Source organism: Pelodiscus sinensis, chromosome 1 (genome assembly GCF_049634645.1).
Source record: "Pelodiscus sinensis isolate JC-2024 chromosome 1, ASM4963464v1, whole genome shotgun sequence".
Classification (NCBI taxonomy): domain Eukaryota; kingdom Metazoa; phylum Chordata; order Testudines; family Trionychidae; genus Pelodiscus; species Pelodiscus sinensis.
Genome location: NC_134711.1, coordinates 115930955 through 115958400, shown reverse-complemented (window position 1 = coordinate 115958400; position 27446 = coordinate 115930955). Strand labels below are relative to the sequence as shown.

The 27446-nt window shown below is 42.8% G+C and overlaps 2 protein-coding genes across 3 annotated transcripts in view; one reads left to right on the top strand and one right to left on the bottom strand.

The window, feature by feature from the left end:
• Positions 1–7325: 7325 nt before the first annotated feature.
• On the bottom strand, positions 7326–25528 carry GOLT1B (golgi transport 1B). 2 transcript variants are annotated; one of them, XM_075898088.1, is made up of 6 exons: positions 25363–25495; positions 23885–24010; positions 20265–20356; positions 17568–17746; positions 11626–11707; positions 7326–9974 (listed from the first exon to the last, which is right to left on the bottom strand). In XM_075898088.1, exons 3-6 carry the CDS (start codon positions 20346–20348, stop codon positions 9936–9938), a joined length of 384 nt encoding a protein of 127 aa, XP_075754203.1. In that variant the 5' UTR covers positions 20349–20356; positions 23885–24010; positions 25363–25495; the 3' UTR covers positions 7326–9935. The 2 variants fall into 2 exon arrangements, with proteins under 2 accessions (XP_075754203.1, XP_075754197.1); XM_075898082.1 differs by lacking the exon at positions 23885–24010 and having other exon boundaries at positions 25363–25528.
• The window catches only part of RECQL (RecQ like helicase), a 43122-nt gene continuing 40701 nt past the window's right edge, over positions 25026–27446 (top strand). The window contains exon 1 of the mRNA XM_075898057.1: positions 25026–25096. The gene's annotated coding sequence lies outside the window, so the exon portion shown is untranslated. The remainder of the gene's footprint in view (positions 25097–27446) is intronic.

Sequence of the window (27446 nt, the reverse complement as noted above, 5' to 3'; positions counted from 1 at the left end):
CACCCCCCACCCCCATCTGTGGGCCTGGTGGCTCCAGAGCTTCTCAGTGGTAGATCTCAAAATGTGTGTCATGAGATTAGATGTCATCCTCATTTTACAAATGGGGAAACAGATAGAAACTTGTCCAAGGTCAAGGATCAGAGCCAAGGTCTCCTGGCTCTCCAGCCAGTGCCCTATCCACTGGATCACACCAAAACTGGATTGCTCTCAAAGCATCTCATTCATCCCTCAAAGCTAATGGGGTGCTAGACTGTGTTTCTTCTTCAGCTCCTTTCCTCCTCCGTAGAGAGTCCAGAGGTGATTCTTTCCCCTTCTCACTCACTTTGTAGCTGGTAGAGGAAAAAAAGGAGACAGTGTTTTACAGTATTACACTGTTAGCATTGCCAACCACAAATGTTCAAAAATCATAAGTCAGAATCACCAAAAATCATATTTAAAGCCAGTCATGAGTAGGGCCCTTCCAAATCCACAGGGTATCAATACTGTGACCTCCCATTTTGCATAAGGACCCAGTTTGAAAAACATTGAGTCTTGAGGGCTTTACATGTTAGTATGTTGCCATTTTTAAATACAACTTCATGTTTTGTTAGAACACAATGAAATTTCAGATTTTAATATCTTGAAACCATGAAATTCAAGATTATTAAAATGCTATGACCATGACATTTATAAAATTGGACCATGAATATGATAGGTCTCTAATCATGAAATTATGTAAAAACAATAGATTTGGGGTTCTTTTTATTTGCCTTCTGCTTTTTGAGCCTTATGGGGATACTGGGGTCACATTTTGAAGACTTCTCCGCAGTCACGAGGGCCTAGAACTTATTTTTTCTTTAAGAATGAAGGCTGAAATCATCACATCTCCATATAACTCCAGGGGCTGGGGCTTTAAGGAAAACAATAATTATCATGAGACTCGTGACAAAGTCAGAAGAACTGGGAACACTGCACTGTGCACAGCGGCCAACATTTTGAAAAAAAGAAATTTCAATGGACAATTCTGAAAATGAGCATGAGAATCGGTGTATGAAACCTGGAAGGATTGTGTGCACATTCTGCTGAATTGAAGGTTGATTTTATTACAGTAGATTTCCGATAATCCGGCACCTTTGGGACCCAGGGGGTGCCGGATTATCAAATATGCCGGAGTATCAGGAGGTACTCCAGTGGGGGGGCTGCCACTCGTCAGTTTCAGCAGCAGTGGACTTGGAGAAGCGGCTGAGCAGAGCAGCTGGGATGCTGCCGGGTTGGTCCCGCAGTGCCGCCCCTCACCTGAGCGGCACTGCGGGACCAACCCAGCAGCACCCCGGCTGCTCTGCTCTGCCGCTTCCCCAAGTCCGCTGTTGCTGCTTGCAGCCCCAGCTGGCCTGTAGCAGGCAGCTGTGCGAGGCTTCCCCCGCCTCCCTGCAAAACAGTGAAGGGTTTGCCCCTCGCCAGGCTGTTCCCCACCCACCCCGCTCCCCGGCCAGGAGGAGTGCGGTTCAGCAGACCCGTCACAGGGGTATAATCCCCTTCCCCTCTCCTCCCCTCCCCTTTCCCGGCCCATGAGCGTGCATGGGGCTCCAATTGTCTGGCTGGCTGGAGCACTTCAGGGTTCCAGTTGGTGCCGGACTATCAGGAGTGCCTGACCACTGGATGCCGGACAATTGGAGTTTTACTGTATATGAAATCTAAAACAGTATTTTATTTAAAAGGCTAACTGCCAAGAAGAATAACATTTATTTCTCCAGATAGTTGTACCCTAGAATACTTATTGTTTGTTTGAATCTTGGCTTCTCTGATTTTTGCTGGAAGATCTGTAGGGCTGGAGAAAAGCAGGAATAAGGAGATTGCAATAGACTTAAATCTGAGCTGCAAGTTTCCCAACCTTCAAATAACTAGGGAGGGGATGTTAGGCAGACTGTTTAAAATTCTTTGGTGTTTGAGTGTATGTCACAATCTGTTGAATTGACATTCCAGACAGAACTGCTTTTTCTGAAAGATTCAATATTCCCTTCCTATTTTAATACCACTTTCATCCTTGAGTTCCTCAGGCCTCCAAACACTAAAACAGGGAGATGAAGATTTGATATTCAAATGTTACAAAAGTACAAAGTAAGCTTAGAAAAACAAACCATTTTGAGGCCATATTTCCCAAGTCTCACTTACACATAATAAGGCCCCATTCTGAGCCTAAAGCTAAAAAGATAGGCTGTGTCTAGACTGCATCCCTTTTCCGTAAAAGGGATGCAAATTAGACACATCGCAATTGCAAATGAAGCGGGGATTTAAATCCCCCCCGCTTCATTTGCATAAACATGGCTGCCACTTTTTTCTGGCTCGGGGCTTTGCTGGAAAAAAGCGCCAGTCTAGACGGGGATCTTTCGGAAAATACAGCCTTTTCCAAAAGATTCCTTATTCCTCCGTAAAAAAAGGAAACATGAAACATGTTGACATTGTCATGAAACATCACGTTATAACAATGAGGTAACATGTTTTTTCCCCAATGTAAGAACTCAAAAATTAGTAACAATAGTACAAAAATTACATTTAAAATCATATACAGAACTGACTTCAGTGTTGAAAACTATATTCTGCATTAGACCTTGCACAACAGAAAGCAATACTCTCTCTCTCGCTCTCTCTCGTATATAGAAGCTTCTCTGATCTTTGGATCAGTTCAGATGCTTTTTGAAAAGTGAAATTTTTACTGATTCTCACTACTCTCCAAGTTGCAACTATTCTTTTCCTGCATCCTCTACCTGTTTATTAAGTGGGAGACCAGACCGTCTGTTATCGCCATCTGGTGTTTTCAGGAACACCCAGTAATTCCCATTGGCATCTTACATTTTATATGAATTATCTGTATACTTTAATATATCACTTTAATAGGTCTAACCTGTTGAAAAAACATGAATTAATTTAGCCTCACATGCCTGGAGGTAATAATGCTAGCCCTACTTGACAGATGGGCAAAGTGCTGCATAAAAGAGTTCAATAATATGCCCAGAACCACACAAACTTAGGGGCAGAGTCAGGAATAGAATGCAAAAAGCCCAAGTTGCATTCCCATGCCTTATTTCACCTCTATCCTACTGACAGAGAGGAGAGACTTTTGCTGTGTTCAAAGTGTGTGTTGCCATCTCAATCACACCCTGCCAAATTGTCTTCTCTTTTCTGCTCTAAGACTGACTCTTGTGTCCATTGGGTCTCTGATTGTCTCCCTCTCTCCCAGACCTTTGTTCCTCTTGTTCTTGCCCTAGAGCAGTGGCTCTCAATCCATTTATCACTCTGGGCTGCATATGCAGTAAAGATGTTAAGAAGCAGGCAGCTGGCTAATTGTGTCGTCGCTACAATTTGTATCAACTACATGATTAGTCGATAAGGGAAGATGCTCTGTCCCTGCTCACGCTGGGTCCAGGAGTTTCCCCCACTGTGGCTCTGCAATTCAAAATGTAGTAGGAGCCGGGTGCACAAGCAGCCCAGTTCCTACTACATTTAAACTGCAGAGCCACAGCGGGGGTAGGTGCCGGATCTGGCTGAGCCGGGACTGAGCAGTTCTGGCTTGTGCTGGCTCTGGGACTGCTGTGGCTCTGCATTTTAAATATAGGAAGAGCTGCCCAGCTATATTTAAAATGCAGAGCCGCAGCAGGGTAGCTCCAGGACTGCTGCAGCTCTGTCTCCCCTCCCCGCACACAGCGGAAACACTGCTGGGGGGAAACTGACTTTTAAGCCATCTCTTGCTCCCCCTGCCTTGCTGCCTCTGATACAGAGGCAGAAGGGGGAGGGAAGCAAGTAGTCAAGTGGCTACTCAACTTGTCACTTGCACCCCTAATATGCAGCTCTCTCTGTGTTATGTGGGCCACATGCACGCAAGATGTATACATTACCTATATGGCCCTGAGGCAGTCACGTGGGCTCAATTATGTGCTGATTGGCACTGTGTGCTCTCAATACCCAACGTTCACACCAGAAGCACTGTGCAGACCCCATTATCTCTCCTTTTGCCTCCCACATGCACACACAAATTGGGGTGGTGCACTTGTAGCTCTCACAGGTGTCCGAGACAGAACATCAGAAATGGCTGCCCATCGCAGGGAGCCATAGCCTGTAATACCTCTAAGGCTGGTATAGGGGGCTCTGTCTGTGAGGTGGAGTGTTTTCCATATAAGGGCATGTAAATTAATAATCTTCCCCTGCTCCTCCACCCATTGCAGTGAAAGATCAGCCAATGGGCTGACTTGTGCTCAGGCCTGCTACTCCACCCACTGCAGGAAAAACCAACCTATAGGGTGATAAGTTCACAGGCAATAAAACAGGCAGGCAGCCCCTCTCTCACTGGGGATTTGCATCGAGTGAACGCCTGGTCTGAACACCCAGACGCCTTGCACCCCCTGCTCTCGAGTCTTACTGAGCGTACTCCGAGTTGGTCGACCCGAGTGGAGACAGTTTATGAGCATGTGACTGGTACTTATGTTCCTGCTGTCTCCAGAACTGGTATAACCCCCCCCCCCCAGCCATCATCCCTATCCTAATTGATTTCTGAGTTGTCCTTATTGCTTGTCAAGTGACAGTGGTTAAAAAGTTACTAAGTTAGTTTATAAATAGTTGTGGTTTAAGGTTTTTACTGTTTCCTTGTATAAAGTTGTGTAAATAATCAGCCCTATGGACAATACCAGTGTTAATTCAACTGTTCCTAACCCCTGGGCAGTTATTGGGAATTATTGTGATTTAGAAAAGCCTCAGGGAATTTTGTGTTGTCTGGCAATCTGTTCAATTTTTGTTCTGATGATTGTCTGGCGCCATCCAAATAAAATCAGTTTGTGCTTTTAAAAATCCCCAGTTGTGGTCTCATCCTTTCCGGCATCCCTTTGAACCTCGTGTATTACGGGGACTGACAACAGGCAGGGGCAGATGACCATTTCGTGGGGCTCCCCTTTGCCATGGCGCATGCACGGGGCTTCTTGAAGTGCGGGGCCCGGGGCGGCCGCCCCGCTCGCCCTGCCCTATATCCACCCCTGCTCACCAGGCTGTCTCTGTGTACCCTTCTCTCTCCCCCACACTTAGGGTTGCCACCTGTGCAGATTTCCTCAGGATCATTCCTTTTTCGGAGGGGGCTGTCTGGGGAAAGCTGTAAGGGGGCTTAGCTTTATAGACTCAGGATCATCCCATGTGTCTCAGTTTTGTTTTGTCTTCTGAGGTAGTGCCTATTACACCTTCATCTTCTCCCCAGCACAACAGGTCTCTCCTCTTATCATTGCTGGACTATGGTCTGTCACCTCCTTCCTTCGCCACACACCAAGCTATTGAGTCTCTAGGCCCCTCTTTGCCCATTGGGGGCTGCTGATGCCCCTGCCCCTCATCTTGGGAGGGTGGCTGGCAAGTGGCTAGTATTTCCTTGTGGGGAAGCAGCAGGACCCTTTTCTCTTTCATTTAGCTCCCCCTGCTGGGTAAGTGTGGCACTGCTTCCATCCTTGCTCTCCAAGCCATTCTCAGCTGAGAGCAACTTCGGTTCTGGGTCTGTCAGTACCTTGCACATGCAGCTCTAGACTACAGCCTATTAGGGGCTGGGCAAAAGCCAGCAATGAGCAGCTAGTCTCCCCTGATTTACAGGGCAGGGGGTGAGCAATAATGCTCTGCCTCCCTCCCTACTACCCTTGTGATGGCATGTCACTGAAGCGAATTGCTTGTGCTGCACCTAGGAACAACCTGCTCCAGGAACAAGTTGAGCCTAGTAAAGATTCAAGATTGAATGCTAAAAGGTAAATGGCAAAGCACCAACATTTTTGCCCACATGCCAACTGCACTGATAACTAACCATGGGCTGGGGCAGAGGCCAAACCTAGCTTATGACACCACTAGGGGACAGGTAGGATCTTTAAGTGACTTATGTGCATTAAATAAGCTTCACATCACTCTTGGGACATAGGGACCTATCGCCCTTCTTTCAGAGGTGGGAAAAAATTAGGCACCTCCCTAACCAGCCAGGATTATCAGGGGGGACAGTTAAATTGTTTTTGGCTCTTCTGTACTGCAGCTGATAGGAGAATCTTTTATTCATTCAAGAAGAGTCATCTTTCCCCTTTGAGTTCTCTAGGTATTACTGTAATACAATCTGGAGTGAGGCCACTGTAAAAGCAGAGAGATTGTCAGTTCTGGGGCAGGAATTAAGGGTATATCTACAGTACACAGCAAAGGAAAACCTCCAAGTGGCTCCTGCCAGCTGGCTCAGGCTTCTGGGACTCTGGCACTGAAGATGAGAGGGTTCTAGAACTGGGCCCAAGACTGAACATCTACTCAGCAATGAAACCACCACACAGCCCAAGCCACCTGGCAGGGCCACCCAGAGATTTTCTTTGTGTAAATATACCCCAATAGACAAAGGCTGAAAGAGGAAACATGAGGGGTGTAGGGTTACCCAATAGGTCAGTGAGGGTGCATCTACACTGCACTGGTATTTCGAGATAACTAGCGTTATTTCAAAATAATGCGAGCGTCTACACAGCCATTCCATTATTTCAAAATAATTTCAAAATAATGGACTTATTCCAAAATCTGTAAACCTCATGCTATGAGGAATAATGCCTATTCTGAAATAGCTATTTTGAAATAAGTCATGTGCAGACGCTCCCCTCCTGCTATTTCAAAATAGTCCCTCACCAGGATCATTCTAAGTTTTTCCTCCCCAGTGCCTCCTGGGGCTCTAAATCAAGATAGCATGTTTACATGAGGGAAGCCTGCCTCAGATTAATTTTGAGGCTTCCCTGCAATGTAGACATATTTCAAAATAACCTATTTCGAAATAACTATTTCGGAATAACTTATTTCGAAATAGCTGTGCAGTTAGACGTACCCTGACAGAGCTAAGAATGGAACATAGGCCTTTTGAATCTCAGTTGAGTACCATACCCTCTGAACCACATTGCTTCTCTGATTGCTACTAGTGAAAAGTATGTCAGTTAAGAAATTCTGATAAATGGTCAAATATTTATAGTAGCAATAGGGATGCCTAAGAAATTTTGTCTAATTAAAAAAAATACACGGTGGGTGAAGTAATCTTTCCCGTTACACAGCGATCTATGTAGCTCAAAAGCTTGTCTTGCCAATATCCTGGTTGGTTCAATAAAAAGTATTCTCACTCCCCTTGTCTTGCCAATATCCTGGGACCAACATTACTACAAGAATGCCCCGAAGATCTAATACAAGACCCTCATTCCAGACTCCATTTGCTTCACTGTACAATCAAGCAACGCATGTAAGAACTGCAGTGTCCATTTTCCTGCAAACAATATGGTACAGAATATTTTCTTCAAAGATGAGGCAGTTAAAATAATAAGACAAACAATAGAAAAAAGTACTCATTTATTCAAGGTATGACAAGTGTATTTACAGTATTCATCTGATCAGGGTAGATCTGTTAGTAAGCCTTAATGCAGCAATTATAAATTACATTTAAAAGAGGAAATGCTCCAAATATGTTTCTGTCACAGAAGATACATTTTTGCAGTGACAGAAACACTTAAGGCTAAGAAGTAGTTTAACTTCTTCCCTACCACCTACAGGTACTTAGCAAAACTGATGCTTGTCTTTGAGACTGTTACCTTGAGGGATACAGCTTGCTAAATGCTACACACAACACTGTCCCGTCAGGTGAGTAGTATATTTGTCAGTCTCACTTCTGACAAAAAATGAGCACCACTTGGCTGACACTTGATGTGAAACAGTGAATTCAAGTAGAAGAGAGGTAATTTCCAGACCTCTCTGTTTCAATGAAGGGCTGAGAGACCATGGGACAAAAAGATGTCACACTTTAAAGGTTCTGTCCAAATTGTTTATGGAGAAAGGTTCTTGGCGTAAGTTTATCAAGCAATTTGCTTCCAAAAATAGAACTACAGCAAACAGTCATGTGGTATAATCCAGATTTTGCACTTTAGATTACTGAAAAGACCATAGCATTTTCCCACATCTACTGTAAATTAAATACATTGATTTTTTTTAAATTGATTCTCATGAAGCTGATGCAAACTAGTATTTCAAGCCCATTTGGTTGTTCAGAAAGTAAATTAACTAGTGTCAGAAAGGCATTGCTTGAAACAGAACAGATACTCAGGGCAATTCAAATAGCTTCTTCTCGAGGTAGGCGCCACAAGTGATATTTAGTCCTGTTTGTAAATTAACACACATCAGGAAAATAACAGACCAAACAGCCCAATCCACAACCAAGTTCTTTCATTATTAAAATTAAAAAGCCATAATGCGCACTGACTAAGCTTAAAGATGCACTGGACTACCAGGGTATCACTCGATTCATTTTGTTCCCCAAATGCTTTGCATTTTACCTTCCATTACATTGTTCCCCAGAAGAAAAGTAAATTTGGAACTTTAGAATATAAGCCATGTGATTTATAGATCTGCAACTGAAAAACCCACCACCTATGCAAAGATGATTTAAAACGCCTTCCAAAAATGTATATTTTGTATGTGATGGCTCATCCCATCTTAAATACGTTATAAAAAAAATTAGTTTAGTATTTTCTAACTTTTCGAAAGAATCACTCATTAGATTGATGAGACTATTGCTACTGGAATAAAAAAATACTGAAAAACTGCTGAAGTCAAGGTTTGCACAGATACAAATTACTTGCCAATCATTTTAGATGTAAAATACGATGAATCCAGATTTACTGGAACTGCATATTAGACATTCCAACAATATTAGAAAAAAAACTACTCTGAACTATATGCAATTTTCATTTACCACAATTTAGGCAAAAGAAAGTTATAGTTCAGATAATATACATACTCTGTAATTATCCAATTGCTTTCATGATTGATGGGATAAATAATTTACAAATGACTGATATCAAGCAGCAATCAAGTCGTATAAATAGACATTCAAACCGGCATTTATTTTTTAGTTAATTTAATTTTTCAGAAACTCTCGCGCAGTTTAAAATTTGATTTTGTTGTTGTAAAAATGAGATCTGTAACTGGTAGTTCTATGGCAAAAGGAAGCCTGAGCCTCCAACTTTTTAAAAACATGTTTCATATTGAGTAGGAAATATTGGGTAGGAAAACCAAATTTCATTAACTAAACATGACATGCAAAAGTTTATTCAGTGGCAAAGGGCTACATTCTCATCTTGATGTGAAACATTAACATGAAGCAAGGAAAAAAAAATCCAAAGGAGTGTAAGTCAGTATCAAGAGTTCCCATCTAAACTGTCCAAATTCTGAACCAATTGCGATTTTAGACTGAACTTAGTAAAGACTGACCTTTTGCATATTTCAAAATTGAAGGCAAATCCAATCAACTTACATTTGGCTATGAAAAACGAAGATAACAATGAAGTTTTATTTTAGCCACACATTTACAAAAATGTTTACAGCAGAAGTGTAAAGGGGTTTGCTGTGTTGTTACATATGTTTAAAATGATTATGCACCTTAACTTTCATGCATGAAAGACATATTTTGTTAAACAATAGTAATATTTCCCTCCCCCCCCCCTTTTTTTTTTGAAGTGGCAGGCGGTAGATTAGGTAGGTAGAAGGAGAACACTTTAAAAATAACAACCTGTTCACACTACCAAGCCTTCAAAATAAGGAGGTAAAGTACAGGCACCGTTAGTTCCATGAGGGTTCATTATGGTTAGCATATTTTCCAAAAACATTAAAACCAGTCCTGAACAGTTGTAACATGGGTTATCCCATGACTTTCATCTCTTCAGTTTACTTCCCAAGTTCTTGGAGTAGCTTGTCTCAGAAGCATGCTTGCTGAGTTTCTTGTCTAATGATGTATTTTGTAGACTACGCATTTTAAATTAAACCTTTATGTAAAGAATGTTACAAGCTCTTCCTTTGTACACAATTTAATCTTTGTGCTGAATATTCTTCAAAAAGGACTTTATAAATAATACAATAAATTTAGAACCAGAATTTCTGCCCACTTGACATTATACCATGTTGTTGCTTTCTCCAGCTTTATCTACAAGCTGTAGGAGAGAAGAGACAAAAGAAATAATTCTTTAAGTTATCTGCATGTTTATGTCTGCACATTCAAAATGCTACCTCAAAAATATAAATTAGTACTTGGGTGCATTTAGTAGGTGACTGAAAATGATTATAGTCAAATAGTACTCACCAAGGTCTCATGAGATACAGTATATACATTTGTAAACATTAACATTACCTTACATTGCAATTTTGTGTTTCTGCATGGTATGTTTTTTGTGGATATTAACAGTGCAACATGAAGATGCAACAGAATGAAAACATAAATCAGAAAAATGCAGGTAACACTGCTAGCTTCATGGCCAAAATAAAATACAATAAAATATAAATATTAACTAAAAGGAAAACATATCAGCCACTCATGCATTAACAGATCAAATAAGATATTTCAACTGACCATTACTGTGGATTCTCTTCTGAGCCTACGTAGGCTTTGAACAAAACATTAACAATTATCTTTTTAAATAGGATTTAACCCCATTAAGATCAATTTATATATATAGGTAAGATCAATTGCTGAGTGGAACATTCAATTGATCATGGATTATGAGCAAGGCCGTGGCCTGGCACTGTCAGACTACAACATTCAAATAGATGAACTTGAACTTTAAAATGAATCCATCTTTGCATACTGGACTTTGTATGTCTTAGTTGTACAGCGTTTGCATTTTATTATGTATGTATTAAATGGTAGTTTTCAAAACTAAAGTGAAAATGTTTCCCATTACAAATTTCTAAATACTAAGGGACGTACACTCAGCACAAATCCTAGGTTAACCTCTCCCTGGCACTATTTGCCCCTTTTCTATTTCTTGGCTATTTTGATAAGAAAATGACATTTGAAAAACACAAATCCTAGTAAGTGGCAAAGCTTAGCCCAAGCATAATGGACCTGAATAAGTATTAATTAGATGAATGATTATGTATCACATGAAAGTTTATGGATCAACAATATTTTCATTTTACCGTATAGTAAAAAATAGTGAATCTAGTCTACTTTCTTATACCTGCATTAACATTGACAAGTCTCTGCTTCCAGACATCCCTCCATTCTACATCACAATTGTTCTTCTGGAATTATGAATAATATCCAGTAGATCTCATTCAAAGAATCTATTTACTAATATAGTACCAAATGACCTACACAAAGTATGCTCATGCCTAGAACCAGGTGCTAGGCATATTCTTGAAGGTGTATGAGAGACTGAAATTACTCTGTGGCTCTTATATGCTTGATTTACACAAAATAAACTGATTAAACATAAAAACGTAAGTCAGGGTTAAAACTACTCCTAACATTATTTTTGCCTCCCTGTTGTACATGAATAATGCTGTCTCAGGTCACTGGCATTTGTAACATGCATTTGTGATTCAAAACTTGACTACAATGATGCAGGAATAATCAATTCGCTATAAGTCTCTTTAGTGCTGAGGCTGCCATGGAAACTAATTTTAATTTCTTCTTTAGGACTGAATATGAGCCGTATGGTGCAAGAACTGTACAAAAATACACATTGTAACCAATCTCATTTATCGCTCGATGACTATGTGCATAGTATTACTGCATTAGTATTTGATAAACGTACAACATGATAAGATTCCAAAGTTAATGTTACATAGATGAATACTTACTGAGCTTATACCAGGTAAATTCAAAAGATAACCAAGCACTGGCACTCTTCTAATAAAACCAATCACCACAGGAAAGAAACCCCTGTAAACAAAAACATTGCAGTGTGACATGGGTCCAGCATGACATGATGATATTCTGACATACGAAACAGGAGGAAAGAATGAGTTATTTGAAATGAGATTGCATTAAAAAAATTACTTGTGGCTTGTTAGTAGGAAAAAATGTTGGCACACATATACAGGATCTGTTATTTTAGGAGGAAAGGGAGAAAAAGAAATTGCAGGGGAAAATACAACATTCAAAATAGTTCCCCCCCCTTTCAAATGTTTTGAAAATCCCACCCAATAAATACAATAAAGTATCTAAGTGAGTTAGCAGCATGTTAAGGGTCACTGAAGCCTGCAATCCTAAAGACTGAAGTACTTTTTGAAAACTGCACCAGTATTTAATAGAAATCAAACACATTTTACCCATAAATTTAATCCTATATTTGGGCATAAAAGTATTTCAGAAGCTGACGCTATAGTAGATGATGACAGATACAGGGGCTGATTTGATGTTTTAAGGTGAAAGATAATCTCTCACCATGTTTAGTTTTGAAAAAACTTCCTGAGTAACCTGGGACTTTTGCAGATTACCACTTCTGGCAATTAAATAAGCAAATAATTACAAAAACAAAGGGTACGTCATTAAAATGTCATCTGTTCACTTACTGTGACAGTAAGTTTAATTTAATTGATTATTTATAGCCATGGTCCCCAACCTGTCAATCATGATCGACTGGTCGATCGGGGGAGGGGGGGAGGGCACGACCAGTTGATAGTGAGGCAACCCAGCCCCGTCATTTTCCCAACCCCACGTCCTGCGAAAATGGAGGTAGTGTCAGCTTCCTGTGGGGGAGGGGAGGGAGGGAGTGAAGTCCCACAGCTGTATGCCAGAGCTGGTGTCTCAGGAAGCATGCGGGCTGCTCTTCCCCTCCCCCAAACAGCTGGTGCATTTCCTGAAATTCTGGGTCTGTCACGCCACCGGGGACTTCCTTCCCCCTGCTGCCTTCCTATGGGGGGTGTGGGGAGAGAATGAGAGGAGGAGGAGGAGTCCCAGGACTGCACACCAGCTCCAACTACTCAGGAGCATGCGCTGCCATGGGTAGCTGAGCAGTTGGAGCTGGCGCGCAGTCCCGGGATTCCTACTCCCTCCCACCATGCAGGAAGGCAGAAGGGGGAACGAAGTCCCTGGCAGCATGACAGACCCAGCTTTTCAGGAAGAGTCTGGGGAGGGGGTAGCAGTGCAAGTGCTTCCTGAGTCCCGACCTGGCGTGCTGTTGCGGGACCCCCAGGTACCAGCCAAGCTGTCTCTGTCCCCTCACCCAGCCTAGACCCCCACGAGTACCCTGCCCCCCGCCCAGACTCCCCCCACAAGCAACCTGCCCCCCTGCCCACACCCCCACAAGTATCCCGTCCCCTGCCCAGGGCCCCACCTGCCCCCTACCCCAGCCTCCACCAGCACCCTGCCCCCAGCCAGATTCCCACCTGCCTCCTGTCCAGGGCCCCACCAGCACCCTGCTCCTGCCCCCTGGCCAGACGCCATCCAGTACCCTGCCCAGACACCACCACCACCCTGCCTCTAGCTCGTGGCCAGATACCCACCAGCACTCTGCCCCCTGCCTCCTAGCCAGACACCCACCAGCACCCTGTTCCTGCCCCCTCCCTCCTGGCCAGACATTTGCTTCTGTACCCTGTTTTCCACCCAGATTCTGCACCCAATCCCCATTCCACTCACTGGCAGCCCTGTCCTGCACACTGGATCCCTCATTTTTGGCCCCACCTCAGAGCGTAGAGGGTCCCATAAATTCCACTAACCTGGAACTCCAGAAGAATTAATCTGGCCTGAGGCCTTGAACCTCAGTCCTACCTATCCTCCCCCACATGGGGCTGGGGTGCCAGGAGAGGGAGGTATCTCATCAGTGAGGCTTGGGGGGATTTGGAGGGGTTGTTTTTTTGCATCTTACTTGTGTGGTCCCTGACTGATTTTTTTTGTGGGTCAGTGACCCCCGACCCAAAACAAGTTCCCCACTCCTCCCATAAATAAAGACAGTGCTGAAATGTTTGTATTGGACATAATATTTTATTAAAAAATGAAGCCTGGCCAACAAGCCCCCATCTGGCCGCAGCATCATAACACCCTTGCATCCCCAACCCCACCCCTCAACCCTGAGCCTATCATACACTGGAACCCCCTGTCCTTAGCCTCTCACATCTCCAGTCTTCTGCCACAACACTACTGCACCATCCACACACTGAAAATCTGTGTCCTGAGCCAATCATGCTCCCAACCCCCCTGCTCTGAGCTGCTCCTACACCCCAACCTGAACTCCTGCACCCTCACATCCACGAGCCTGTGGTTTACTCAACACCCCAACCCTCCACCTGACCCCAACACTCTCCAGCCTGGAGCTCTCTTCCTGAACCAGCAGCCCCTTCTCCACCTCCTCTTGTACCAAGATTCCCCCCCAAACCTTGCACTTTTCATCCCTTCCCACACCCAAATCTCTCATTCCCACCCCAGAGCCTGCACCCAGTGAGAGAGCGAGTAAGGGCTGAGGACAGGAAATGATGGAGTGGAAGAGAACAGAGAGGGCTGGGCCTCAAGAAAGGGGTGAGGTCTTGGGGAAGGGATGGGGTAGATCTTGGCTTGCCCTGACATTTAAAAATTGATCTTGGGTGTAAAAAGGTTGGAGACCACTGGTTTATAGTATACCGTTAATGTAGTGCAAATGCATTTTATAAAGTAATGAAGGTCTCAGCGCAGCAGCCACTTATTAGACATTTGCTGCAGCTATGCATTTGGCCAGTTATTTCCTGGTTTCTTTTGACATTTCAGACTGATGTATGGAAGAGAACTTATTCTTTCTACTTGATTCTGCAGCAGTCACACCTACTTTTTTGATACTGCAGTCTATTACAGAATAGGGATGTAAGCGACTAATCGACTAGTCAACTATCTGATAAGCAAAAGCTTACTGGATAGTCGACACACTAGTCGACTAGTCGCTCCCTCCTCCACGTTACTGCCTCTATCACAAAGAGGCAGCAAAGAGGGGAGGGGAGAGAAAAGAAGGGAGTGCTGGACGAAGACTGCTTAAAAGCTGGTTTGCTCCAGCTCCATGGGATGGGGCAGCAGCGCAACTGCAGCGTTCCAACTTTGAAATGTACAGAAGTTCCTGCTGGGGCTCTTGTACATTTCAAAGCGGAAGCGCCGCATGGAGCCCAGGGTCAACAGGGGACTCTCCGCTGGCCCTGGGCTCCCCATGGTGTTTCAACCTCTGAAATGTGCATTTCAAAGGTGGAACACCATGCTAGTCCTTATCAACTAATCAAATAGTCAATAGAAATCCCATCGACTATTTGATTAGTTAATTAATCGAAATTTAACATCCCTATTGCAGAAGTCAGCATATCACAAATGCAGCATTATGAGGGAGATGGGCTAAAAAAATAGTAACTACTTATTTTAAAACAAATTTAAGAAGTGTCAAGAAAAGAAGTGGCTTTATGCTCCGAAGTCTTTTAGGTTTGAAAGACTATGAGAGTTCTTTAATGTCTCTTGTTAATAATAATTATTTTCATTTAAAAGACTGTGGTAAGACTTTATGTAGAATTGACTTTAGCCACTTCATTACTTTGGAGATTGTTCTTTCATATATATATATTAAAATTCTGTCACACAGCAAACATTCTTGATGCATGAAGTACCACCACGGACATTTCAGAATTTTTTCTTACAATGTCCTTTGTTGCTTTAAAGCTCTGAAGTGTTACCAAAACAATTTTTGCTGTAAAATGGCTGATTAGAGATGCAAATAATACATTCAAATAGACCATTATGACACACATATTGAAATTATTCATATTATGATCTCTTAAGGATATGATGAAGTTCCTATCAACATGTGCTTTTACAAATTTATCAAAATTGAAAAGTCAATTTACAAGTGACAAAAACAAAATTGCCTCTCTGATCTAAGACTTCCTTCAGTAATTGGTGCATTAACAATTAATATCGAATTGCAAAAGATTTGTGGTGATATGCTGCAAGTTAAGAATGAAATAACTTGGACCAACAAAAACTAGGAAGTTCTAAATTAGTATCTAAAGATGGGATTTTTAAAAGCACTCTGCTTTTGACATAACTCTTTTCCCACTTAAGTCAACAATAAAAATTCCATTGACTTCAGAAGGAGCAAAGGCAGGTCAATACTGCTTTTGAAATTCCCAGCCTAAGGATGTCAAAAAGTGGTTACTTTCCTAATCGAGTAGTCAATAAAAAAAATTATTCACTACTGATTAATCTATAAGGATCGGCAGTTAGAGCACTCAGTCTGGTTTGCGCCAGGTCCCAGCATAACCTTCCCTGCTGCCGCTCTACATTACAAGAGACAGGGGAGCTGCGCACACACCAGCTCCCCTGTCCCTTGTAATGCAGAGCAGCTGTGGGGGAAACAGGGTTAATGCTGACTAATGAGAGTCCCAGCTGGGACCAGGGACTGAGCCAGCATCTTTGTGGGCCAGCTCCCGGCTCTTAATATTTCACAGCGGTAGCAGGGTGGGGAGGGGAGGAATGCAACTAGTCTATAGTGCTAACCGATAAGCCCCTGCTTATCGATTAGTTGATTAGCCACTTACATCCCTATGCCACCCTAATGTTTAAATATAGAGCTATATACCCAACATTCACTAGTAAAAGAGATTATGATCCGAGTTACATTTCTTTTGACTTCCATAGCAACTGCATTAATTTTCACCTGCCACTAAAGCACCATGGAAAATATGCTAGTGGCTACTGTTCTGGATAGGGATGCAAAATCCAGTTTAATTGGGATCCCATTTAATTATGTTTAACCCATTAATCCATTTAGGGGGACATGTAGGGGGCTGCTCCAGCCCCACTGGGTTGGAGTCCCCCTCTTCTTCCCTAATGCAGACAAGGGCTGCTCCAGCTAGCTGGTGGGAGCAGCTCCTGCCTTCAGTAGGCCCTGTGGGGCTGGAGAAGCTCCCTGCCAGTTAACTGGAGCCAGTAAGCTTCTCCATAAGGGTGAGGCTTTCTGGTTAACCATTCAAAATCCGTAATTCTGGAGTCATGAGTCACACAACAATTTCAATTAAATAGTTCTGATTTCATCAGAAGTTCAGGGGTAAGTTAAAAAAAATCTATGATGTCATCTCTGAGTAACATTTTTCCCTTTCCCTTCAAGGGATGGGGATTTCAGCAAGACAAAAGTGATATGAAGAAAAATAATAAATGGCTTCTTATGGGAAATTCTAGGTACAAGTATGAAATGTATTATATATGAATGATTTTTCAAATGTACATAAAATTCAGTTTTGTTAACCGTGTAACAAAATCCTACTCCATTTTAAGTGATTATGACAGACATAAGCATTGAAACATAAGGTGACCGTATAACAAAAATAAGTCTGTTGTAATTTGTTTCTCATACACTAGCACAATACCAGGATTGCAAACAGTAGAGGGAAATGTTTAAATATTTTTTTTTCCCAAAAGAACATAGTGTGTGTTAGGATTTAAGCTGGGTATTTCCAGGGGCTGCTGGTGGTGTTTTTATTATACAATGTCCACATTTTGAGCCCAAAGGAGATTTTGGATCTTTAAAAATATCTTTGCATGGTTTGGAGGAGAATGTATGTAACAAATATCAAATAGCTTTAGGTGATGTTGATTTTAAAAACATCAGACTAGTACACACCAAGTTTCGGCTTGTTACAAATACCAATTCAGGATTTAAATTATAAAGCGTGCTTATAGATATAATTTCAGCTTAGCAGCTATTATGGAGGCAATGAGTACTGCCGGAGTAGCAAACACATTTCCCACTAATAGCAAAAAAAACCAAATGAAGCACCCCATTTTAAACAAATCTTACCTGAATAAAAGGAAAAATCCATAAATTTCAAGGATCATTCCTATCAAGGGCCAACCAATGAGAACTATAAGCACGCCACCCAGGAAAAAGCCTGTTGCTTTCATTTTGTGTTTCTGGAAGAAGAATCTAAATGTTCTTTCTAAGCCAATAACAAAAGCCAAGCCAGCCACAAATAAAACCTGAAAGAGATACAGAAAAAATCCAACAATGAATGAGAGAGTATATTCCAAAATGACTTGGGGTTTTACAAATGTTTAATGACCATTCTACAAAGCTAGAAATGTTACGATGTGGAAGTATTAACCTCATCCCCTTGTCCCCCCCGGTTTGTATATTAGACATGCAAATTATCTACCTTACAAACACAACTGTCAGGTATCTCTGTGACAAAAGTTATTTCGAAAAATTACAGCATGTATTTTGTAATGTAGACGTGGCTCTAATCATGTCTGCGACCCATGCTGAAGCCCTGGACTGTTTAATAACTTTTAGTGTACACAAACCCTTATAAGTGGTAGTAGGTTACAGTTTGCTCGACTAACTTTGGCAGTGTTTCTGTAAGTCATTAACTCTCTAACCCTAATAAGTATTTAACATAATGTATAATAAGATATTTTAAATAGATTCATTATAACATAATGGAAGAATTAAAAAGTATCACTCCGGTATCACTACATCACAGCTTTGAGATTAATTTATCAATCGATCACTGTTGTAGACTAAATGCTACTCATCTTGTTGCCCAAGTAGTCCCATTGCTAACAGTTGACACTCAGCTACCAGGTCTAATTATCTTTCTCCAATCACAACTGCCACCTGCCAGCATGAGAATTAATCCTACTAGCTGGAGCAGTGGTTGGTGGGTTGGTACCTCAAACTGGGTCGCCACCCTATTTGAATAGTGTCAAGACTGGATTAATCTTGCTGGGAACCAGGACTGAAGCCAGAACCTGGAGTGCAGGCCCCCTGCCTGGTGCTGAAGTCCTTTAGCTTTAGTTTTGCCCTTCATGCCTGGAGTAGTGGGGCTGAGCTTTGGCTCCCCCTTACGTTAGGCACTGGAGCCTGAATGGGCTCAGAATTCAGTCCCACCTCCTGGGGTCTTGAAGTAATTTTCTGTTATCAGAAGTGGGTCATGATGCAATGAAATTTGAGAACCCCTGAGCAAGAGTGAAATATGCTTGTGCTGTAAATCCCTCAAAGCCACACCTATATTTTAAAGGAATAAGGCACTTGTGTACTATGTCACTCTTACTCCTTTCATACTGCTCTCTTATTGCATTTTTTTCTCTTTTTGGTGTCACTCATTCCCCCCCCCTTCCTATAAAGACAGTATATCTTTTCTTTTGTGGTCTTCAGTTCTGTTTGCTCTGTTTCTCTCTCCCACCTTTTATCACTTTCCCTACATCGAGTTATTTTATTTCCTGCCCTATATTTTTGTTTTTTTCCTTTTGTATGCCAAACATTTATTTTATGTATGTTTTGCCATATTGAAATTCTCTTTCTTGATGCTATGAGGAAGGCACTTCTGCTACCATTCTTAGCTTATCTGAAAAACAACACATTTCGAGTCAGTTTCATTTTCTATAGACAGGCAAAGCCGCGAACACCACCAGAAGTATTGGAATGGTCAGATTTACAATGGGAACATCAGTTTATATTCAGTTTATGTAGGAAAGTTATCTACTACAAAAGCTACATTTTTTTAAAATTTGAAAACCTAAGACTCCAGAAGATAAAGGCACTGACTAGTAAAATTCCTACACACCACAGACAAGGAGTGTTTTTTTTAATTGCTGATTATTAGCAATTTGCACTTAATTATACTTCGCTACCCCACAAAAATGTTAAGAGGTTAAATTTGTTAGTGTTTACAGAATATTAGAGTTCTTGGATGGAAATAAATATGTACACTCTAAGTTATCTTACAAACAAGATGATTAAAAAAAAGCTATGTCGGGCTTTCACGGCTCAGGCTACAGGGCTGTTTCACTACATGTAGAGTTGGGCCTAGGCTGCAGCCTGAGCTCTGTGACTCTCTCACCCCACAGCATACCCATCGCCTATGCTCCAGCCCATGCTCAGAAAGCTACATAACAATGAAACAGACCCACAGAATGAGTCCAAGTCAGCTGGCCCAGGTGGTTCTTTGCTGTGTAAACTTAGCCACAACAGTCAATCCTAGAAGTCCAATCTATTGAATCGGTGACACAAGAAGCTGCAGCACAAGTTTCTTCACTGAGGCTGACCCAAGCCTGACTCAATGGCACCATTGGAGTGGTGGGAGATTGATTTAACTTTCAGTGTCAGTCAAAGTTCAGCACTTATAGTCATTGAACATAATGTCTCTTTTATACCAGATTCCATTTTAGTCATTATAGCAGATTTAGATTACATCTCAGGAAAAACTTCCTAAGTGGAAGAAAAGTAGGACAATGGAATAGACTCCCTTGGGAAGTCATAGAAGCTCTTTTACTGGAGGTTTGCAAAAGGAGGCTGGATAGCCATCTATCCTGAACAGTTAATACACAACAAATCCTATATCTTGGCAGGCAGGTAGACTAGAAGATGACCCTGATGGTCCATTCTAAATCTAGGGTCCTAAAGACAATGTTCAATACAAATGCATCAGACTTAAAAATGTCCTATCTTTCCACATCAAAACTAGGTGTAGAAACAAACTAAAATATGAACACTTACATTTCCAATAGCCAAAAGTGCTTTGTCAAAAAAGAGAATCATTCCAAAGAAAAGGAAAAATACCCCAAAGCCTGTTAATCCCATTCCAATCTCTGCAATATAAAAAACAAAATTTTAAAAAAGTTAGTAAAAAAGTAACATCAATATATACATGAATAAGAAAATTTATTTCACAAATTGAGAGTTGACATGAATAGGCTGCAAAAATTAAGGTAAAATGTGGAAACATTCAATTCTTGTATTAATAGGGGGGTTAGAATTCTCTATGGCTATATTAAAATTGTCCTGAGCATGGAATATAAAGTAAGGTCCTGCTTCAAGTTTAGCTCATTCACCTTAAAGCTTCCAACTTGTCATAAACTTTGTGATAATGTCATCTATAAGTAGCAAGTGTTCGAGAAATGTATTGTATGATATTGTGCAATACTACATCACTAAATCGGAAGCTACATATTGAAATGGAGCTCAACATACAAACACAATTGTTGACTAAAATAAACATAGCTTCATCACTGATTTATTAGGAGTGACTTATTATTAGTAAAGCAAGGTTTGAATTTTTTAAATTATAGTTCATTAGGTAAGTTAGATCAGTGTTTCTCAACCTTTTTTTTTTAAATAAAGTATCCCCTTTAAAGAAACAATTATAAGTACTCCAGTACCTACAGTTTTCAAACACAATTTTTTTTCTACCATTGCAACACATTTATTTAAACAACTTAATCATAGTCAGGTAAGCTATTTAATTTTTGGGTCTAAAAAGTACAAAAATAATAAAGCACTGTAAAACTTAAAACAAAAATTCAGTTTTCTCTAAATTTCAGTTGTGTTGACGAACACACCCTCCCACCGACTTCTCTTGAGTACCCCTAAGGGTACTCGTACCATTGGTTCAGAAACACTGAGTTAGATCATACAAGTTTCTGTAGGGATGTTTGAAGACCAAATCTTGAAGATTTCTCTCTGCAACAGTGATCAAGATCAAAACAGAAAGGGCTGCAAGTTTGGGCCTTTGGCCTGATACTAGGCTATGTCTGCACTGCACTTCTGTCTGTAAAATTTTTGTTGCTCAGGGGTGTGAAAACAAATCCCCGAATGACAAAAGTTTTACAAAACAGCCCTTTGTAATTGGGAGATGCTTTCCTGATGAAAACGCTATCACCCTTCATTGGTGATGGTTTTGTCTGTAGATCTCTAGATTAAGAGCGACTAACCTAAAACAAAAGGCAGTCATGTAGCACTTTAAAGACTAACAAGATGATTTATTAGGTAATGAGCTTTCCTGGGACAGACCCACTTCTTCATCACCTAATAAACCATCTTGTTAGTCTTTAAAGTGCTACATGACTGCTTTTTTTGTTTTACCAAGATCAGACTAACACAGCTACCTCTCAGTGACCAAACTGCATGCCTTACAGACAAGCACACCTGTACTGCTGTAAGCTGTGCAGTGCAGACATAACCTTAGACAGAGGTTTTTGTGAGGTTCTCCTACAGCTGTGTAAACAGCAGCTAAGCTTCATCAGTTCTAGCACTAATGTAAATAAGGTGACGTTTTGATTACACTGCATACTTCAATTAGGTATCTGCAGATGGCCTGTGCCAGCTGACTCTCACAGCCTAAGAAGCTATTTAATTGCAACATAGAGGTTCCTGCTCAGGCTGCAGCCAGAGCTCTGGGGCTTCCCATCTAGCAGGATTCTAGAGCCCGGATTCCAGCCCAAGCCAGTGGTGGGCAACCTGCACCTCAAGGCTGCATGCAGCCCACTGGAGTTCTATGTGTGGCCCACGAGACAGTTTGTTCACCATTGCCCATGCACAGAGATGCCAGATTCTGTTTTCGTCTGCAGTTTTTTTCCTACTGGTATTACTAAAGTGACACGCACATAAAGCAAGGGCATGCAAAGTGAGATGCCTGCTGATTGTACACAACATTCTGAGCGCTGCGTGCTCTCTCTGTATCCAAAGCATTGCTATGGTTAAATTAGCATACCCTGCAAGTGCAGTTAGCAAAATTACCCCATGCTGGGACACAGTCTTTGTTATGACAATGACAATGTTGCGGCCCACTGAGATGGAGGGTCAGTCATACAGCCCACTCACTAGCCTGGATTGCCCTTCACTGGTCTATACTACAACTAAACAGTCCCATAGCCCAGGCTCTCTAAACCTGAGGCAGCTGGCACAGGCTAGCTGTGGATTTTTAATCGCAGCATAGATGTACCTTGTGTTGTCTTATCTTGCTCAGACAGCTCAAGATAAAATACACTGGCAGCTGATCCATTCTAGCACTTCTATTTACTTACAGATTTTGCAAAGCCTTCAGGTAATTGTATCTACTCTGATAGCCTTTAACTTCTTCACTTCTGTGAGCTCATCTCTCAATGTTGTTTAACACCATTCAATATCCAAATTATATTTTTGTGGACTGATTTGTAGCAGCATGTTTTTAAAACTTGCTTTTTCATTTGGAATGCAAACAGATTCAAGATCTAATTAAATTTACACTCTATTACATGGACAAGATTACTACTTTAGATATTCTGTTAAAAATACTGTAAAAATCCACACAAACTAACATTCAAAAATACAGACCCATATTTAACTTTAAATATATCTATTATTAACTGAGAACTGTATTTGGAATCTGCCCTCTTCTTCTACTCTATTCACACTAGCAAAGGAAAACAGCATCCATGTCCTTATCAATTTGAATTCTGAAAAAGAGATGAAACATCAACCATCACCAGGAAGCAGGGCTTGCAAGACATATCAGACATCCATTAGCCATGGGACTAAATGTAGTAGTACCAGGCTAATGAGAGATGAATTCCTAATTATACTGTACAACATGCAGTGACAAAACCCTGATGAGATGAACAGATCAACCCATAACCAATTGGGTTGCAATTACTAGCATAATTTTTTTTTAAAGTAGATCAGAAGTAGGAAGCCTGACAAACCATCAGTGAGACTACCATGTGATAAAGGTGCACGAGGAGAGATCAAGAGAGACAAGGCCCTCATGAAGAAACTACACAAATCTTGGCATTGGTTTTCACTGCAAAGGATGTGAGGGAGGATTCCCATGCCTGAGCTATTCTTAGGTGACAAATCTGAGGAACTGTCCCAAACTGAGGTATAAATGGAAGTGGTTTTTAAACAAATTAAATAGTAATAAATCACCAAGACCAGATGATATTCTCCCAAGAGTTCTGAATGGACTTAAATATGAAGTAGCAGAACTACTGACTGTAGCAGGCTAGGATAGGGCTTAAAAAATGGACAGTCCCACCGAAAAAAGGACATATAGGCTACGTCTACACTACATGCATCTTGCGCAAGAAGTCTTTTGTGCAATAGTTTCCGCGCAAAGACTTCTTGTGCAAGAGCACTTCCACACCTTAAAGCACATCGCAAAAGCAATGTGTTTTTGCGCAAGAGACTGTCCACACTGCATGGACCCTCTTGAGCAAGAAAGCTCTGATGGCCATTCACAGAATGGTCATAAGAGCACCCGTGCTTTTTCCCATTTCCCTCTGGAGCGTCCACACTTGCCTTTTTGCACAAGAACTCTTGAGCAAAAGAGAGTTATGCCTCATAAAAGGAGGCTTACCTACTGTGAAAAAAGCCCTCTCTTCTGACGTTTTATTATTGATTTCTTTGCACAAAAGTGTATTTAAGAGGTGGACGCTCCACAGGTTTTTGCACAAAAACTTTGCAATGCAGACGTAGCCATAGGCAACCTATGTGGAGAGAGAAAATAAAGAAGTGTTATTTCCCTTTTCAGATTACACAACAACCAGGAGTCATTCAGTGAAATGAATAGGCAGTAAGTTTGCATAGTCAACATGAAGACCTCACTGTCTTGGGATGCGGTGAGGACAAAAGCTTAACTAGGCTCAAAAATAGCAAGATAAGTCCATGGAGAACAGCTCCATCAGTGGTTATTAGCAGCAATGATAACGGATGCAATCCCATGATTTGGGTGTCCTAAGTCACTGAGGGCCAGATCTGGGACTGGATCACAATGCATCATCACTTGATGATTGCCTTGTTCTGTTTCATCCCCTCTGAAGCACCTATCTTTGGTTTGAAGACAGGATATTTGGCTAAATGGACCATTGCTCTGTCCTACTATGGCCATTCTTACTGAAATATATGTTGTGTTTTGGCCTGGTTTCCATTTACACTAAGGTCCCTTTACACTAACCAGGCAATTAAAGAGGTCTTGAAGTAGGCATAAATTACATTTACACTCACTTTAGTGGCTTGTATAAGAGCAGTATAAGAGAAAGCAGTATAAAAGAGCCTTAATGTAAATCTGGTCCTCTGTCTTATTGTTTTTAAGCAGATTCTAGTTTTGTAACACCCATAGTTCCCACAATTATTTCACACCATGGAGTATGTTGGCTGATCAGTTATATGCTACGACCTGCAGAACTTTACTGGGGATGGTCCTCTTTCACTCCCGTTTTACTGAAGGGTGCACTAACAAGGAGCTACACTGCCTCAAACTTTCGTCTTCCAAGTCAACTGGGGAACGGCTCCCACATTTCATCAGACGCAGGGTGGGGTGGGGGAGCATGGCGACGGAGGCAGCGTATCCGTTTTGAAGGAGCAAGAAGATGAAGCAGGGCTGGTTCGTCGAAGAGCTCCGCGCAGCCCTCCTTAGACCCCCCCGCAATCGGGGCTGCTCAGACTTCACTTTGGCCCATGAAGCCCACCCAGGGATCCCGGGTAGAGGAGAAGCTTCCCGGCGCACGTGTCTGGCGGGCCGGGGGCGGGCAGGGTGGCCAGCCGGAGCCGAGCAGGAAAGGACCCCGGAGCCGGTAAGAGCCTGCCCCGCCCCCAGCAGCGCTGAAGGGGATTCCCCCCCCCCCCCCCAGCTCCTTCAAGAGGGGCAGGGAAGCAGGACACAGAGCGCGGCTGCGGGAACAAAGGGGCAGCGGCTTGGTCCCAGGCTGGGGGGGGGGGTTGGACACGCGGCCCGGGGAAGGGGCGTCGGGACCGCGCTACTGCGCAGCCCCCTCCCCCCGCGCTGCCCGCCGGAGCCCCCCGCGCTGCCCCGCCCCCCGCAGGCTGGGCAGACGCTTACTCTGGGTGTCGGTGAGGGAGATCATGGCGGCGGCGGCGGGGAACTAGGGGCGCGGGGGGGATGGAATCAGCAGCAGAAGCGGCCGCCACGTCTTCCGGAAACACGCAGCCCCCCCCTCCCGTCCCGCTCCCTTTTTCCCGGCACCGCCCATTGGCGGGGAAAGAGCCAATCCGCGCCCTCTGCGTTCGCTTCCCTCCCGGCGCCGCCGCGCTACGGAGGCCCGGCCGGTGCGGCAGCCTATGGGACTGGGCTACTTCGCGAGAGCATGTCGGGGGCACCGAGCATGCGCAGTCGCTCGGCTGCAGCCCTCTGCCCGTCTCCGTGCCCTCGCTGCGTGTCAGCGTTCGCTGCCGGCGTGGTTCCAATCCAGGCTGGCGGGGGCAGGAGCGGCAGGGAAACGCCGCTGCGGGAGCAAGGCAGAGGCAAAGCTCCAGCGCAGGCAGGGCCGAAGGGGCAGACACAGCCCCGCCCCCAGTGGCAAGGAGGCGCCAGTCACAGGGCGGCCCTGGCAGAGGGGCTGTTTCACCTGCTGAAACCAAATCCTGCTCAAACAAAAGACAGAACGATGTAGCACTTTGCTTCCCCACTGATCACCCCTATGTCACTAGCTCACAGCAACTAACCTTCCCCTCTCACCCCTACTCTGTTCTAAAATTTGATTTGTCAGTTTCACAAGTGGTCATTTTTTTTTGATTGTATCACTTTGGTATATATGGTTGTGCCGATTTTCTTCCACATATTGATCTGAGGAAATTGGTCTGGCCCATGAAAGCTCATCACCTAATAAACCATCTTGTTAGTCTTTAAAGTGCTACATAGTCCTGTCTTTTGTTTCAGCTACACCAGACTACAGGGCTGCATCTCTATCACAAATCCTGATCAGTAGCCCTGTCCGCTATATGGATGTATGCTGACTATTTTACGGGGGGTTAAAAATGGGAAAAGGGGGCTAAAGAGAAGACGAGAAGTCTCATAACATTTCACACGTTTGTCTTTATCTGCTGCCCGGGAATCACTGATTTGCACCTTCCACTCCCCGCCCCCCACACACTGTAAGCCGTTTTAATTACAGCTTTGTTCTGCTGCAAAATGTTATTTCTATTCCTTTTGTTACTCAGGGCGATGCAGGTCACTGTATGATTTAGTTTTGTTTTAATAATAGCTAATGCTCAAAAACACGTAAGTAAACGGTAGTTACTGATTTTAGTAATTCTTTCTGAGTTTCTCTTCTAGCACTTACTATCTTTTATTGTTATAGCAAAGATTCTCTTCCAGTACTTGCTATCTTTTATTGTTATAGCACTGCAGTCTTGAGGGTAGAGTATCCATCCATGCAGACAAATGAAAAACCCTCCCAGTCTCTACTTGAAGCAAAGCGGATCAGCAGACAGCAGGGAAGACACACCTAATCCCCGCCCCTCCCCGAAAGCTCCCTATGCCTCATGAGCATCATTCCATGGGTACGTCTAGACTGGCTGTCTACACTGGCCGCTTGAATTTGCGCAGGAGCACTGACGTTCTAATGTAAGAATTCAGTGCTTCTTGCGCAAATACTTTGACGCTCCCGCTCAGGGATAAGCCCTCTTGCGCAAGAATACTTTTCCGTTAAAAGTATTTCTGCAAAATCATGCCAGTCTAGACGCAGCCCATTTGTATACAGAATGGAGAACAGAAAGTCCAACACAAGATCCACACTGAACTCTAGGACACAGAAAGCAGGGAAAAGCCCAGCTCCAGATTCTAATGACCCCTCACCTACCCGCACCCAGATCACTAATTATCAGGACAATTCTAGGAAAAAATCCTCTATGGTATCCAAAATACTGAAGCTGCCTAATTGTATTATGAGGTCCCTGTAAGGCAGGGATGGCAAACTGACGGCTTGCAGGCAGGGATGCTCTGGACTCTCTCCCGCACCCTGCAACAGGGCAACGTGGTTCTAGTCATGTGGGAGAGGGGCTCTAAGGCCTGTTGCCCCCTCTTCCCCACATGGCTGGAGCACTAACAGGTCTTGTCCTGCTGCAGGGGGCAGGGGACCCTGAGCTTTGTGAGCTAGATCCTGCACTACGTACTCTGTAGCAGAA